Source organism: Diabrotica virgifera, chromosome 4 (assembly GCF_917563875.1).
Source record: "Diabrotica virgifera virgifera chromosome 4, PGI_DIABVI_V3a".
In the NCBI taxonomy this organism is placed as follows: Eukaryota; Metazoa; Arthropoda; class Insecta; order Coleoptera; family Chrysomelidae; genus Diabrotica; species Diabrotica virgifera.
The window spans coordinates 226283338-226301912 of record NC_065446.1 but is presented as its reverse complement, the minus strand read 5'-3'; the positions used below and the strand labels follow the sequence as shown (position 1 = coordinate 226301912).

Below are 18575 nucleotides of genomic sequence, written 5' to 3'. Positions count from 1 at the left end.
AAAAAGTAAGTATTTTATCGAAAAAACTATTTTTTAGCAAAAATGTAGCTTAGAAAAAAACAAAGAGAGCTGTGTATTCGTAAAGTCTATAGACCCAGCAAAAGCAAATTTGTAGCTAATGAAAAATACGTTCCCATTCGTCAAATTCCAAATTAAATATTTCAACGTGAAATAACCAAGAAATGAAGCACTTTTCGGGAAAAACCAATTAAAACTTTTTTAATCAAGCTTTATTTTATTGTTTTAAAAAAGTTTCTAGCATCAAAACTAAGTGAGTTATGCTCAAAATCAAGTTGACTCTTTTTTTGGTAAAAAAATTGTGAAAATCTCCCTCTACTTAGCACCCCAAATGAAATTAATCGTTACCGCTTTACAAACAATTTACTTTTCCTATGTATTTTTGACATGATTAAAAGGGCCTGAACGAGTCACTAATCACGAGTGTATGCAAAATATGAACAACCATATTTGAACCAATTTTTGAAAACCTACCTACTTTTTACTCCTTGAGATTTTTAGTATCCCTAATACTTTTTAAGTAATTTTTGAAAAAAGGGCATTTCAAATATTTTAGAATTTCTTTTTTTACTATAAAACCAATTTTTTTCAAAACTAAGCACTCCCAAGAAGCAAACCTTACAGATCGTATAAATTATAAATATATATAAAGTAAATGGTAAAGCGGTAACGATTAATTTTATTTACGGTGCTAAATAGGGAGAGATTTTCACCATTTTTTTTTACTAAAAAAAGGAGCCAACTTTATTTTGAGCGTAACTCGTAATTTTTTGGTTATTTCAAGTTGAAAAATTCGATTTGGAATTTGATGAATAAGAACGTATTTTTGATGAGCTACAACTTTGCTTTTACTGGTTTTATAGACTTTCTGAACATACAATTTTTTTGCTTTTTTAAAAGCTACATTTTTGCTAAGAATATTTTTTCGATAAAATTATTCGAAAAGTATTGACTTAGTTTAAAAATTATATAGAACAAAAGTTTTTTAGAGTTAGTCAGTTGATCCATTTTGGGACTTACCTTAAACGCCCTTTTGTTCACCCCCGAGAAGGGTAACTGTAACTGTCACCCCCCAAGTAAAAGCAACCAACGGTACAAGTTCATCTTTGAAGTAGACAGTAAGTAGAAACTAAAACCCGAGTTAGGCTTGTCCCGATCTACAACCCTAAATCCCGATTTGTTTTTGCTTATGTACCGATTAAAAACAAATCGGACCTGGCAACACTATATGGGCGGGATCGCTTAGTAAAAAAAGATATATAGACCACCGATCGACTGCTCGCGCGTTACACTATTTGGCCTATGGTAGGGGAGCAAAGTATGCTAAATGTGCAGTCACTCGAGCGCTTTGAGGATCTATTGAGTTGTGAAGAGTAGGTCCTAAAACCAAAAAAAGTTAAGTAAAGTTTTCCATTTTAGTGGGGATTTTCCATTTTTAATTTAATTTACCATTTCCAATAATTTTTTTAGATTATAGCGCCATCTATCCATAATTCGAAAAATTGTCTCGAATAAAAGTTACTTATTTTTATATAAGGAATCCAAATGTGCAATAAAATTGGGGGCTCCCATTTAAGATTTTAAATTAACCCCTCACAACACCTCCGTGTGGGGTGGTGTTTGGTGCTATTCGATAGATTTTTCAAAAATATTGAATAAGTGTATTTTCCAGTTTTTCGATGTGATGTTTATTTCGCGAAATATCGCGGGATTATTATTTAAAATATTAAATTTACCTTCCATCCCTCTCCATGGGAAGTCGTATTTGGTATTATTCGATAGATTTTTGAGAAATATTGAGTACGTATTTTTTAGTTTATTGATCTGTTGTTCATTTCACGAAATATTCGCTTTTTTCTTGTGAAACTTTATGACTCACCCATTTCCTTACGCCCCGCTCAAATCTTCAGATTTTTGAAATATACACTGTTTTGCATGTATTTAACTCACCTTATCTTAATCTGACGATTTTGAGTTTTTCTAAGGATATATTTTGTTTTTCGGCCCCCCCTTAACGAACTCCCCTGCAGAGCCAATATATGGTAGAGGTACATTTTCAGGGTACAAGGTTTCTCCCCTTCTAATAATCTGACGCGCTCGAGTAACTGCAAAAATCCCCGCTTGTGCTCCCCTGCCATTAGTATGCCTTGTCAATCATTATTATGTCTGTGGTTTCACCCCTTTGCGGTGGTGAAAAATATACGTTCAAAATAAGTCCGGAAATAGATAATCTAACATATTCTAAGCAACTTTTGTTATATGGCGTTTTTTTCACAAAGTAAATTGAGTTTCTAACAAAAAAAAAAACACGTTTTTAGACAGTTTTTCCCAAATAACTCAAATAGTAAGTATTTTATCGAAAACCATATTGTTAGCAACTATAGCTGATAAAAAAGTGAAAAAAATGGTTCGAGTCACTAAGAATCAAAAATATTCAGAAAAGCTAGGATTTTATTTTTTACTTTTTGATATTTTTGATAAGAATCACTAATAATTTTTCAGTTATTTTGAAAAAAAAATTTCAAAATTAAAAATTAAAAGTTTGAACCTTTTACACTTGAACACTTTGAACCGATTAAACTTACACATTATAACGTTATAAATAATACATAATTAAAGCAACTTGTGAAGCGGTAACGAATAGTATCATTTGGGGTGCTAATTAGGGAGCGATTTTCACGATTTTTTTTACCAAAAAGGGACCCACTTGATTTTGAGCATAATGTGCTTACTTTTGATTCTAGAAACTTTCTAAAAAAACAAAAATCAAGCTTGTTTTAAACACTTTAAAAGTTGTAATGAGTTTTCCCCAAAAATAAATAAATTTCCCGTGAAATAACCATCACGTCGAAATATTCGATTTGAAATTAGACGATTATGAACTTATTTTTCATTAGCTACAATTCTACTTCTAAGTGTAAGGCCCGACAGGCAATAATTTACGGCGCCGTAAGAGCAGTAAGCGCTGTAAAATGAAGCGGCAGTAGCCGCCGTAAAAAGCATGACCAGACGGGGATGTAAATTTAAATTTAAATGTACTGTAATGCAGTATTTTGGTCGTTGTTGTGGCTAGATGAACTGCAAATTTGAGGTCCATTCGTTTCCGACACACGCCGAAGATGGGCCCGTTCGATGTTGTTGCGCGATATTTTACCATTCAGTCTTAGATCCATTTTCGCGCTTCATTTTACGGTTCTTACGGCGCCGTAAATTTTCGCGTGTCTGGCCTTAGACTTAGGGTCTAAAGACCTCATACATACACCATTTTTTTAACATTTTTATGAGCAATATTTTTTCGCTAATGTACCTACTTATTTTCCGAGTTATTTGCGAAAAATCGTCTAAAAACGATTTTTTTTTTGTTGAAAAATGAACAAATTCACTAGCACATAACTCGAAAAGTATTGACTTAGTGAAAAAACGATAAAGATCAAAAGTTACTTAGAATTAGTCAGTTTATCCACTTTCGGGCTTATTTTGAGATTATATTTTTTAACCCCGAGAAGGAGTGTAACTCACCGCCGGGACAAAAGCAAATATCAGCACAATATCACTTTTTTTCTTTGACATGTATGCCAAATTCATGTCAATCCAAGTAGTACGTTCTTCAAAGGTAAAATATTGCAAAACCTCTAAATTTTAAAGAACCGCTTGGATTGACATGAAATTTGGCATACAATACACATAGTTAACAAGTCAAAGAAAAAAAGTAATATTGGGCCAATGTGTGCTTTTGCCCTAGGGGTGAGTTTCAACCCCTTTTTGGGGGTGAAAAATATATGTTCCAAGTAAGTCCGAAAACGGATAAAATGACTAATTCTAAGCAACTTTTGTTCTATAAAGTTTTTTTACCAAGTTAATACTTTTAGAGTTATTTACGAGTGAATATGTTAATTTTCTTACTAAATAACCCCGTTTTCAGACGGTTTTTTGCAAATAACTCAAAAAGTATGTATTTGGTCGAAAACAAAATTCGTATCAAAAACATAGCAGGTAAAAAAGTGAAAAATAAGGTGTAAATATTAGGTCACTATACCTAGTAGAAGCAGAGTTATAGCTAATGAAAAATAGGTTCATATTCGTCAAATTACAAATCGAATAATTTAACGTGCCATAACCAAAAAACGAAGCACCTTTTTGGGCAAAATTCATTTTAACTTTTTTAAAGTGTTTAAAAAATGCTTACTTTTGTTTAAAAAAAATGTTTTAGTATCAAAAGTAAACAAGCTACCCTGAAAATAGAGTTGGTCCCTTTTTTTTGGTAAGAAATCGGGAAAATCACCCCCTAATTAGCATTTCAAATGAACTTAATTGTTACCACTTTACAAGTTTTTTACTCGCGTATGTATTGATCATGTGATCTGTAAGTTTCATCGGTTCAAAGTCCTTATTTTTGAAAGAGCTGTAGTTAAAAGGGCTTGAACGAGTCACTTATAACAAGTGTATGCAAATTTAGAAACACCGAACCTTAACCAATTTTTGTCTTACAGAAAAACGAAGAAATACAAAATATTCAGAAAAGTAAAGCAGACTTTTTTTATTGTTTAAGATTTTTGGTATATCTATCAATTTTTAAGTTATTTTGAAAAAAAGCATTTTTTTTTCAAAATTAAAATTTTTAAAAATTTTACTTTAAAACTAAATTTTTTCAGAAATAAGCACTTTGAATCGATAAAACTTACAGATCATATAAAAACAACATAAGTAAAGTAACTTGTGAAGCGGAAACGATTTATTTCATTAAAGTTGCAAATTGGGGGTGATTTTCCTGATTTTTTCTGCCAAAACAAAAGTTACTAACTTTATTTTGAGCGTAACTTGGTTACACCTGATGCTAGAAATTTTTTTTATAAAAACAGAAATAAAGCTTTTAAACAATTTAAAAAATTTGTAATGTGTTTTCTCCAAGAATGCTTCATTATTTGGATAATAATATTTCACATTGAATTATTCTATTTGGAGTTTTTCGAATATGAACCTATTTTTCATTAGCTATAACTCTGCTTTTGCTAGGTATAGAGACCTAATATACACACCGTTTTTTTTTTACTTTTTTATAAGCTATAGTTTTGGTAAGAATATTTTTTTCGGCAAAATTCCTACGTTTTGAGTTATTTGCGAAAAACCGTGTAAAAACATGGTTATTTTGTTGAAAAATGAACATATTCACTTGCAAATAACTCAAAAAGTATTGATTTGGTGGAAAAACTCTATGGAACAAAAGTTGCTTAAAATTAGTCAGTTTATCCATTTCGGGACTTATCTTGGACATATATTTTTTCACCCCTGAGATGGAGTGAAAGTCACCCCTAGGGCAAAAGCACACATCGGCACCTTTTTTCTTTGACATGTTAGCTATGCGTTTGTCAAATTTAATGTCAATCCAAGCGGTTCTTTAAAATTTACAGCAAAAACCGTCAAAGAATGTACTAAAGCGGTTTTTTAAATCTGGAGCTAAAACCGTGCGTAAATGGACTATGAGTGGAATCAGTTTTTATATTTACATAGGAACCTACCTACTTTTAAAAGACAGACATAAAAATTTAATATTTTTAAATAATACAAGACAGTAAAATAAAAACCATTTTACTTCGACTGTTAGAAATTTTACATAATAATATATTCATTCTCCGCATAACTTGTAACATAATAAAGCTTGGAGAATTTTGTTAACTACTGCAGATTTTTCGAATACGATTTTTACCAATGTTTGAAGTGTAAGGGTCTTAGTGACAATTCAAAAGGACAAAGAGTTAAATAAAGAGGATTTACTTGTTTGAAGTTTTAAAATAAACAACCAGGCATGGAAAAAATCAACAGAGAAACAGTCAGGATAATGGCGAAAAATATACCAACAAAGGGTCACAAAAGAAAAACACCTAGATCAGTGATACTCAACCTGCGGCCCGCGAGTCGCATGCGGCCCTCTTGCGTGTTTATGTGGCCCGAAGGCTAACTTAAGGGCTCTGTAAACGACCAAATTAGTTTGAACTTGAGTAAGATAGTTAATGGTAACTTTTATCATTTATTTGCGACATAACAGGAAAAATTGGCGAATTTAATCGTCGTTTATAAATTAAAAGCTAAACATAAAATTATTTCGCAGTTGAAGGATAAAATATTTGCTTTCGAGGACACGCTAAAGATGTAGGTACCAACATCGAGGAAATTAATATAAAAAATCTGTATAACTTTTCGACATTGGTAAAAGGTCAACAAGATGGAATTGATGTATCTCCAAAAAACTTTGCTACTATTTCTAATTACTTAGTTTTCTTAAGCCATGAATTTCAGGAAAGATTAAATGATTTTCGAAAAATTAGGAAATTACTTCTATTAGTGGAAAATCCCTGGCACTTAGAATTAGCCGCTACTACACAACTTGCGGCATTGGGATTTAATAGAGCAATGTTGTCAGATGAACTAATTGATTTTAAAGATGATACAAATCTGGAGGCAATTTTTAAAGGAAAAAGAGACGCAAATCAATATTGAGAATTCTGGAAATTATTACCAAAATAACTATAAAACTCTCAAAAGTTGCGGTTACTTGCTCTTCACGTTGTTTGCTTGATCATATCCATCTGAATCTTTATGTTCAAAAATGAAATATGCAAAAAATCTTTAAATTGCTGAATAGAACATTGAATAAACTTTCAAATAGCTAGCACACGAACCCTATTCTTATTTAAAAAATCATCGATTACGCCATCACAGTCAGATGGATGACGTCACTAGTACAACATATATGTCAAAAAACTCATAACTTAAAAATAAAAAATCGAGCTGTTTCAGGATTTTTTCTTATAGTCGCCAATTTACGAAATAACGAATTTTTTATTTTCATTTGTATCATACTGTATATTACTTCACCTAAATTGCGGCCCGCAAGCTGTAGCAATAACTACTATGTGGCCCAGGAAAAAAAAGGTTGAGTATCGCTGATCTAGATGATAACTTATTCCCCAATTTTTGGGAAAAATTTAAGAGCTTAGGCGCTAATATTTTACGCATATCCCTACTTTTTCTTTCTTCACTTCTTCTAAAGTTCTCACTGGCAAGGAGATGTAAACATTAGTTGACAATAACATTGTCATCATTAACTTAGATATGGCTTTTGAATGTTCTTGGATAACCGTTACTCGTATAATCGCTTAAATTATTAATTCAGTTAATTAACATGATTATTTTTTCACTAACTATGTATTCACTGATTACAATAATTCATATACTATACAATAAAAACTATTAATCGAGAAAATGGATAAAGTGATAAAGTGATTTTTTTAATAATATATTATCACTATGCCATAGTATTGAACGCTTAGATCAATTTTGAACATCTTCAACAACAAAATACTTGGATCACAGAATATATCTTGGTGTATCCTCTGCTTGGATCTTCCATAAATAATAAATAACTTTTTATTACTTTCACGTCTTAAATCAATTACTTATCAAATACACTATCAATATTATTTAATAAACAACCCAAAATATTCCTGAAGCAGTGTCAAATATTTATTAGCCTTGTTTTTCACTGTCTTGTCACCACATGACATGTTCGACTGAATGCGTTGTATGATAAAGATAGCACATGCTCTACTTGGAAAATATCACCCCGGGCATGGTGTTATTTTTTTCAAATCCTGAAAAAACTAATAAATATTTTTGAAAAATTTAAACGCAGAATGAAAGACTACATGATTATCGAGGCCGAAAGTCCTAGAATAAATAAACAGTTTTTTTAACGATATATTTGAAATTAAAAATCACACTAGATTTTTCCCCTGTAACTTATTAAAATAAACATTATAGAAGTTTTCAGGAACTTTCGGCCCTCGGTGATAAGGTAATCTTTCGTTCTGCATTTAAATTTTTCAAAAATACTTAATATAAACTTAATAATACTTATTTTGCACCTATTTCCTTACTATGGTTTATTTTCTACCTAAAAAATTGATGTTTTTGGGTATTTTTTAAAATAACTCTAAAGCAGTACATTTTAACCAAAAAGTCATAAGAATCAAAAAGACACCTTTCAAAATAACAAATCAAACAGTTTAAATTTTTATCGTGGTGATATAACCCGAGTTACAACCTTACTAATGAAAGTTTATTTGAATTAACCTACAGTCGAAACGTTTGTCATAAAATAGAGTAAAATAAAAGGTAATGTAAAAAGAGGAGATTTTGAATGATTGCACTCACAACAATGTCCAATTTGAAGTTAAAGAAATAGTACATTGTTTACCGGGTAGGAAAAGCTTAACATTCCTGGACGACTGTGAAGATTGCTAAGTCGAGGCGCAAGTCGAGACTTAGCAACACAGAGTCCAGGAATGTGGCTTTTCCTACGAGGTAAACATACTATTTTTCCGCAAATCGTTTAAAATTCGACAGATATTGATTGATTTAAAAAAAACGCGATAATTTTATTCCCAAATAAATGGTGCTTTGAAATTCCTAATAAAATTACTTGGGTTACTATGGAAACGTATTGAGGTTGAATTGTCAAACTTGACGCTTATAAATTTAATTGCTGGTGTTCTCGAAAGTAAAATGATAAGTGATGATGAAATTTCCATTCCTGGGACTCCTCCAGAGCTGGTTGAGGCAGTGAATACTGCTTCATTAGAATTATTGCCAAAGAAATCAAGAGAAAAGTACGAAAATGCATACAGACGTTTTATGGACTATCGCATGAGTAAAAATACGAGTTCTTTCTCAGAAAATGTTGTAATGGCATACTTCCTAGACCTTCTATCATTTATGTAGAACACTAACAACTGTACGGAAATATCATTTCCTTACAGTAAGGAAATGACATTTCCTTACAGTAAGGAAGTCCTGACTTTTTCTTCAAGAAATTTTGACAGGAATGTCAAAATTTCCTGGCGATTTGCGGAAAACAATTTTTATATACATATTTATCTATGAAAGGTGGGTTTTAGGGGTTGAATACATGCATTATATTAGACAATACATTTGTAATAAGTATCAAAATTTTTATCTACCATAATTAGACCATTTGAAAGTTTGATGCACCGAAAATTTTGTCTATAAATTTCAGTGTCTGGATGGATTGAAAGAAATGAAAATATCAATACTCCCCAGTACATCCTTTTTTAAAAATGATTACAAAAGTCTTAAAAATGGTTTTACCTGCTTCGTTTGAGCAAGTCTACCTCTATCTGAAAATTTTCAGAGGGCAGGTTGGACGCGTTCCTGCACGCACAACGCCCAAAACTGTAGCTCTAGCACGTTTATGTTTTGTTAGTTAACTTAAACCCAAAGGAAATTAGTATTAACTAATAGGTACTTTTAATATCTTTCAAACGGAGTTATCATTTACCATAAGGTCTCATTTAAAATTTGTCGGTCAAAGTGACCCCGTAATGTCATCTGCGACTATTCAAATGTCACTATTATAAGTATAACTTACTATTCAAAAGATATGTGCAATATGTTATGCATAAATAATTAGTGATTCATAATGAATAATTCATGAATAATGAATAATTATTAAATTAAAAATAAGTCATTTTGCGAAGGTTTATTACTGAGAGTTATACAGGGTGTCCCGAAAAGAATGGTCATAAATTATACCACACATTTTGGGATCAAAAATAGTTCGATTGAACCTAACTTACCTTAGTACAAATGTGCTCATAAAAAAAGTTACAGCCCTTTGAAGTTACAAAATGAAAATTGATTTTTTTCAATATATCGAAAACTTTCAAAGATTTTTTATTGAAAACGGGCATGTATAATTCTTATGACAGGTCCACCTTAAAACCAAATTATAGTGAAATTTGTCCACCCCATAAAAAATTTATGGGGATTTTGTTCCCTTGAACCCCCCCAAACTTTTGTGTACGTTTCAATTAATTCATTATTGTAGTACCATTAGTTGAACACAACGTTTTTAAAACTTTTTTGCCTCTTAGTATTTTTTCGATAAGCCAGTTTTTATCGAGATGCGGCTACTTTTTTACTATATTTACATAAAAAATTTATGGGGGTTTTGTTCCTTTAAACCCGCCAAATGTTTGTGTACGTTCCAATTAAACTATTATTGTGGTACCATTAGTTAAACACAGTGTTTTTAAAACTTTTTTGTCTCTTAGTCTTTTTTTGATAAGTCAACTGTTATCGAGATGTGGCTTCTTTTTAAAAATATACCAAAAAATTTAAGTTATAAATAAATTTTCAGATTATTAACAGGTGTCTATAATCATACTTAACCATACACAAATAGGTGGTGGATTCGACAAATATTCAAAATATCTCGATAAACACTGGCTTATCAAAAAAGTACTAAGAGGCAAAAAAGTTTTAAAAATATTGTGTTTAACTAATGGTGCCACAATAATAATTTAATTGGAACGTACATAAAAGTTTGGGGGGGTTTAAAGGAACAAAACCCCCATAAAATTTTTATGGGGTACACAAATTTCACTATAATTTTTTTTAAGATGTTGCTACGATAAACACTCCTCATGTCCATTTTCAATAAAAAATCTCTAGGAGTTTTCGATATATTAAAAAAAATCGATTTTCATTTTGTAACTTCAAAGGGCTGTAACTTTTTTTGTGAGCACTATTGTATATAGGTAAGTGAGGTTTAATCAACCTATTTTTGACCCCAGAATCTGTGGTATAATTTATGACCAATCTTTTCGGGACACCCTGTATACATACATCTCCAATTTAATATTTGCTTATGACAGTACAATTATGACAGCAAATGAGCAAGAAATGTTTGATCTCCTGCGAAGAGTTTGGTACGAAAGCAATAAAGTTCTCTAATCTTACAGAAAATGTGTTGGAAACCCTCGTCTCTCTAATTAATGATTCCGTCGAAAAAGGTAAATTTCCAGAGTGCCTAAAGACAGCCATTATTATTCCTCTTCATAAGGGTGGTGAAAAATCTCATGCCTGCAACTATAGACCTATTGCCTTACTACCGGTACTCTTCAAAATTATTGAGAGACTCACTAAAACTCGTTGATAACAACATTTTATCACAAAATCAGTTCGGCTTTTTAACAAATAATTGTACCACTGATGCCATGTTTTCTGTACTACATGAGGTTTACCAAGCACTAAACAATAATCTTTATACTGCCACTGTTTTCTGCGACTATGCCAAAGCTTGTGTAAATCACGACATCTTGATTACAAAACTAAATTTCTATGGAATTCGAGGTATTTATTTGAATTGGTTCCAATCCTACTTGAATAATAGGAAACAACTAGTTAGAGCAAATGATACTGAATCTAGTCTCAAAAACATTGTATGTGGAGTACCACAAAGTTCAGTATTGGGTCCTCTTCTGTTCCTTATCTTTATAAATGACATCAATAATTTAAAAATCGATGGGAAAATTTTTCTTTTTGCTGATGATACCAGTATCACTTAAAGCAACTCAACTATTGCATCTCTTCATGAAACTATAACTTCGGATCTACTGACGATACAGACCTGGTCTGAATCTAATTTACTCTCTTTTAACGTAAATAAAACAGTAGCATTATCCTATAAAGGAGCTCTTCAACCTTTGCCTCTTAATAACAGCCAGATCAGTACCGTTGATTTTGTAAAATTTCTTGGTATTTTTTAGACAGCAACCTCAAATGGTCCCTTCATATCGATTCGTTAAGTAAGAAACTCGCCTCGGCTTGCTTCGCAATAAGATCTGTCTCAAGGGAACTCAATTTAGCATCTTTTAAAATAACATATTTTTCGTTGTTCGAGTCTCATCTTCGATATGGTCTTCTTTTTGGGGTTCTAGTACAGCTGCACAATTTGATGTTATTTTTAAATTCCAAAAAAAAGCAATAAGATATCTGTTTGGCCTCAGAAGATCTACACATTGTAGAAGTTACTTCAGAGATCACGGAATTTTAACACTTCCATCTTGATATATTCTAGAAACGGTTTGTTTAATTCGTAAACACCTTCATGTCTTTCCAGCAAGGCCCGATCATCTTTACTCCACCAGAAATTCAATCTTTGACATTTATTTACCGATTCCATCCACTGAGTTAGTAAAGAAATCTATATTATATTCCGCAAAGAAACTGTACAACCATCTCCCGTTACAACTTAAATCTGTAACATCTTTCCCGAAGTTCCGTAAAATGACAAAAGCCTATCTATCTAAAAGACCATACTATTCAATAGAAGAATTTTTTAATGAATAACTAAGAAAATTGGGTTTCATACGCAGTAGCATAAACTTGTCAGTTCCTTATGTATTTTATTATATTTATTGTAAGTATGTTCAATTTGCAATTTATATAAATTTTGCAATAAATTGTTTTTGTCTTGGCTTTTATATCTTATATTACACTGTACATATATTGACGATTTATCTTATTTTAGTAAATTGTACTTGTTGTTATTTGTTATTGATATTATGTTTTCTTTTGACTGTATGTAAGCTTTGTCCATAAAGTTGTAAAAATTTTCAGTGACAATAAAACATATTTCTATTCTATTTTATTCTATCAGCCCTGCACGTGTATCTACCAGGTGAATCGAAAAGGGCATAATTTGGGTAAAATAAACTTTTCCCTGTAAAGTTAAATTTAAGTATGTGTTTGAGTAAGTCATTTAGAAGAAATGTGTACAATTATAGGCGATTCTGAACAGCATAAGGCCTTCCCAGGCGAGGGGTAATATTAGTTTTTATTTCTACCTAGTGTTATCCCTACCCAAAGAGAGTATTTGCTTAGAAACTGAAAAACGAAAATGCATCTCTCTCTTGACTGTTAACTGCCGCAAGCAACGGTTCTTCCTCTGCTGCCTTAAACTCTCTCTCTCTCTCTCTCTCTCTCTCTCTCTCTCTCTCTCTCTCTCTCTCTCTCTCTCTCTCTCTCTGCTTTCTACACTGATAGGGCAATAGCCGTGGTCAAAAAGTACCAACTTAATTTTAACAAAAAACAGTACATTATTATTATGACCTAATAATTGAATTCAATTAACAGGTCATGGAAAAACAAAATTAGATCTTTGAAATAATTTTTTTCTAGTACTGCTAATAGACCTTCTCTGCATTATAATACGTTAAACAGCATACTTTCTCAAGAGTATGAAATATAGTTTCACGATTCTTTTTCCCTAATTTAATTGTCACTTTACAGACTATCAGTAAGCAGTATACTACACTAAAATCGTCATTACTACGATCTATGGCTGTTTAGAACACTTCACCAGTTGGTAAATTAATTGACATTGAGAATGTCTCTTTTGTTCTTCACATTAGACGGGAACCAGCTTCTGTAGTGGTTGATTACGAAGATTTTGATTATCTTTGTCCAGTCGAAGCAAGGTGTAAATCGGTGTTTAAATGAATATAATAGATGCAGATAAATGTTTTATTTTATAACACAAACACACTAACTACAAACACTGTTCAAAAGCTTAATCGTGATAGTGAGAGAATGAGAATAATTCGCGTAATAAATGTAAGATTTTCCAAACTATGGACGTACGAGAGTAACAAGAGAATTGTTAATTGAAACTGCTTGACAATCTGGAGACTACATTAGTAGTTGTGCTAAGTGCGACAGACTGACCCTGCGATTGGTGGGTAATTAAACTAACTAACTGAACAGCATAAGAAATCGGCTTCTTTAGACCGTTACGATGAGGGGAAAATTAGTAGTTACTGTTTTTGCGTATTTAATTTAATTTTTAAGCAAATTTTGGGGCGGTCTGGTACCTTTTTAGGAGCTTTTAGAGCTCTTTGTGTTACTACAAAAATAAGAAATATCTTAGGATCAAGATTATTAATTTTTATTCAGAGATTAAAGGTTTTCACGTCAAAAGGTTTGCAACAGTCAACGGAAATACGAAGAACCCCAATGAATTCATAATTTAATGACTTTTTTCTACGACCGTTTAATAATATGCTCATATTCGCTGTTTTTGAATAGATAATTACACCCCTTACTTTACCTGGGCTGAAGTTACTCACTTATCATTACTCACGGGTTGAAGTTAGATCCAAGTGGTGCAGGGCACCTTTAATATACCTATTAGCAAATAAAATTACTTAAACTTGTTTATTTAATAAAATAGCCATTGAAATTTATATCAACAATTAAATTCAAAAAATGTTTAAATGATTTTTAACCGTAACAATGGGTTAGTATTTTCTTTACGTTTAAATTTCAACATTTGACATTTTAAGATTGACGTTATTCAAAGGTAAATATAAACAATCGCTATTAATTCCGTAAAAGGGCTTACGGATATGAAATTTATATCAATGAATTCTGTTTTACTTACTGTTTATTGTACAATAAATTTTTATTGAGAGCACACGTTCATTTTCGTGTAATTGCCTTAAAAAATGTCTTATTTTTAAAAGCTACCTCCATTCCATGACACTAATATCAACTGTCTGTTTCATTGTTTCGTAAGCTCAAAGAGGGCAATTCTAACAATGTTACCATAGTTATATAAAATATGTTTTCTTATGAAAAATAAAATCTTTCGATTTTGAATAATGTTCTTCTTCTTTTAGTGCCTATTCGTTTCGAATATTGGCGATCATTCTGGCTATAATTATTTTATTAACTGATGCTTTAAATAGATTAGTTGTTGTTAACAACTAGGGTAGTGGGTAGGAACTCCTTGGAACTCCTTGGATAGTCCCATCAGGGAAACTGAATCAATCCCTGCCCCCCACAGATTCCAGGTGTTTCTTGGCCCGGGAAACTAGTACCTGCTTAGGGTCCCTTGTCCAGGGTTACGGATGAAGACCACAACGGCAGCCACGGCGGAGAGGGAAGCCTTCGGTACGGCAAGGATGGCGGAAGTGGCGACCCCGGTTTTTAGGGTTAGTATAAAATCTATCACATGGAAATGGGAAGCAGCATTTTCATTACTTTGTTAAGGTGGAGAAAAAGTTTCGGAACAGTTTAATATGGACACTTTTAGGCGACAATGACTATATTAGATTGATACGGCTAAAACACTGCGATGGGGAAGGCAACGGGAAACCACCCCATTATAATCCCTAGTAAAGTTATCATGAAATCAATTAGTGAAACGAATAACATTACTGATTATGGGCTGCGGAACTCAAGATCCGGCAGGGGAAGGAATACAAAATTAAACCACAGGGCTTCCCAGGTCGCTAGCCAGCGAAATCCCTGTGAGCAAAACATCACCATACATAAGATGAAAATGAAGAATCCGTATAAAATGGCTACATGGAATGTAACAACTTTTTATGAAGCCGGTGAGCTGAGAAATCTACTCTCTGAAATGGACAGACTAAACATTACTATCATGGGGGTATGTGAAACAAGATGGCCAAATACAGGGAATTTCATAGCACACGGATACGCCGTTTATTTTTCTGGAAATCAAGACCATATACATCGAAACGGAGTAGCAATAATTATGAAACAGCATATTAGTAAATATGTGACTAACTTCATCCCAATGTCAGACAGAGTAATTTTAATACAGCTGAATACTAAACCTGTAAATATAAATATCATCCAAGTTTATGCTCCCACTGCAGATGCAGATGAGCAGAAAATGGAAGAATTCTACCATCAAATAGAAGAAGTGCTAAAAACAACAAAGAAACACGAAACAACAATAATTATGGGAGACTTTAACGCTAAAGTTGGACAAAAATGACACAAAACATCACCGGAAAGTTCGGCTTGGGAGAGAGAAACCAAAGAGGTGAGCGTCTAATAGAATTCTGCCAAGAAAATGACTTCGTCATTACAAATACCTGGTTTCAACTTCCAGAAAGGCGTCTCTACACGTGGAAATCCCCTCAAGATGAACATCAAGGTAAAATAGTACGGAATCAAATAGACTACATCCTAATAAACCATCGATTTCGGAACAATATTAAAGATGTAAGAACTTACCCCGGCGCCGACATAAACTCAAATCATAATTTACTCTGCTCCAAAATACAAATTAAATTAAAGAAACTAACAAAGCCAACTAAGCCTAGTAAGATATATCTCGATCCCCTTAAAAACACCCAAACGCGCGAACACATAGCACAGCAGATAAATAGTAAAATGCACAGAATATCAAATATACCAAACGAAAACAGAACTATTAACGAATGTTGGTACGATATTCAAAACTCGATTTTAGAGGACGTAAGGGAATCTTTAAAAACACCTACAATGTTGGCAAATACCGTGAAATTAACAAACTCATAAAAAGAAAAATTAAACAGGCCAAAGAATCCTGGCTCGAGAATTCATGTAAAGAAATAAAAGACCTCCAAAAAAAGCATGACAGTTTCAACCTCCACAAGAAACTTAAATATACCTCCGGAATTAGAAAACAGAAAAATGCTCACGTACTTAAAACCGCAGACGGAAAAATTTTTGATCACGAACAACAGTGCAAAGAATGGGAGAGACACATCAGTGACCTTTTTGACGATGCTTCTCGAGAAAATGCTCCAAATACTATCTGTGACAACCAATTAGTCAGAGGTCCCAGTATACTGAAGTCAGAAGTCATAAAAGCAATACAACAAGCCAAAAACAATAAAGCACCTGGACCAGATCAAACCCCTGTTGAGCTACTTAAACTTTTGGATGAGGAGAACATTACCTACTTGACTACTTTCTTTAACAAAATTTACAACGAAGGAAAAATACCAGATGATTGGTTGGAGTCACTGTTTATAACATTACCAAAGAAAAGCAGGCCCACCAAATGCAGCGATTTTAGACTAATCAGTTTGATGAGTCACACACTTAAGATACTTTTACGTATTATACAAAACCGACTATTACTTCTGTGCGAAACTAGAATGGGTAATAAGCAATTTGGATTTAGAAATGGTCTAGGAACTAGAGAAGCACTATTTTGTATGCGCGTTCTATTACAAAAAAGTTGTGAATTCCGAAAGAACGTTTATGTTTGTTTCATCGACTTCGAGAAGGCATTCGACCGAGTTGAACATGATACACTTTTCGATTGCCTGCAGGCAGCAGGACGATATAAGACCACTACGATATAAGACTGCTGAAATACTTATATTACAATCAAGTAGCCTCTATCCAAATTGGAGACGTCGTACTGAAAAACTGCCGATAAAACGTGGAGTACGACAAGGTTGTGTTTTATCACCCACCCTTTTTAATCTGTACTCTGAAGAAATCTTTAGGGAGGCTTTGGATGACAGACAAGAGGGAGTAAGGCTAGGCGGAGAAGTAATCAACAATATTAGATACGCTGACGATACAGCCATTCTTGCTGAAAATTTACAAGATCTTCAGACAGTACTAAATCTAGTCAGTGAAGCAAGCTATCGGAGAGGCCTTAAAATCAACATTTCAAAAACAAAGTGGATGGCAGTTGGAAAGATTAATATAGATCAAGGTCAGCTTTCTCTTGATGGAGAGGATTTAGAACGGGTAAATCATTTCAAGTACCTTGGCAGCTGGTTAAATGTAAATTGTGACTCTGATGAAGAGATAATAACTAGGATCGAAATATCACGGAAGGCTTTTATGACCTGGAAACCAGTTTTATGTAATAGAAACCTGTCGATGAATATTCGAAAGAAGGTGCTGAAATGTTATGTGTGGTCTATCCTATTGTATGGTTGTGAGACATGGACGTTAAAAACCACAATGCTAAACAAAATAGAAGCATTCGAATTGTGGTGCTATCGACGAATCCTAAAGATATCGTGGGTTTCGCACACTTCCAATGAAGATGTTCTTCAAATGATGAATTCGGAACGTCTGCTCATAAGCATCATAAAGAGGAGAAAAACAGAATACTTCGGCCATATAATTAGAGGACCTAAATACCATCTGCTTCGCCTTATAATACAAGGAAAAGTGGAGGGAAAGAGATGGATTGGTCGAAAGAGACTTTCATGGCTGCGTAATATTAGACAATGGTGTGGCTGCACAGTAGAAGAATTATTTCGCGTAGCAGCCGATAGAGAGAGATTTCAGGAAATTGTAAAAATGATGACGGCCAACGTCTGAATACAGACACGGCACCTAAAGAAGAAGAAGAACAACTACTTGCATGTAACGGCTATTACTCACTCTGATGAATTACGACACTCGCCTACGGCTCGCGTCGCAAACTTCATCATCGTGAGTAATAGCCATCATTACATGCTCGTTGAATAATATACTATTCTCATATTCGAGTTAAAAGAGCAGATGTCCGAACACGTGTATAAAATAGTAGAAGATGCGATTAATTATATTAAGATCGTATAAGTAGAAAGATATTATCGATATGTTACAAGGTTGTAAGAGTAACAGTGGCTAATGGATTAAGTCTACATACATACACATCATAAAATTTAATGCTTACCTCCAAGAACAGCAAAAGAGTCGCTTATTTCGGGCCGGAGATTTACAGCTGCACACGTATAATTAAAAGCTGAAGCTGGTTGCATAGTTGCTAAGTGACAAAGTCCGAGGTTAAATAAAGCTTTCCAATTGAGCGGTTCTAGCCAAAGAGCTCGCTTCAGACAACTTATCGCCTACAATGTATAAAGTAAGAAAACATTTTC

At 33.0% G+C, this 18575-nt stretch overlaps 1 protein-coding gene across 2 annotated transcripts in view; it reads right to left on the bottom strand.

Annotated features, from left to right (window-relative positions):
- Window positions 1-18575, bottom strand: part of LOC114334365 (Bardet-Biedl syndrome 4 protein) — a 369578-nt gene that overhangs the window by 202836 nt on the left and 148167 nt on the right. For both annotated transcript variants that reach the window (XM_050649881.1, XM_050649882.1), the window contains exon 8: window positions 18374-18545. In XM_050649881.1, the coding sequence (XP_050505838.1) occupies window positions 18374-18545 (172 nt within the window). The remainder of the gene's footprint in view (window positions 1-18373; window positions 18546-18575) is intronic.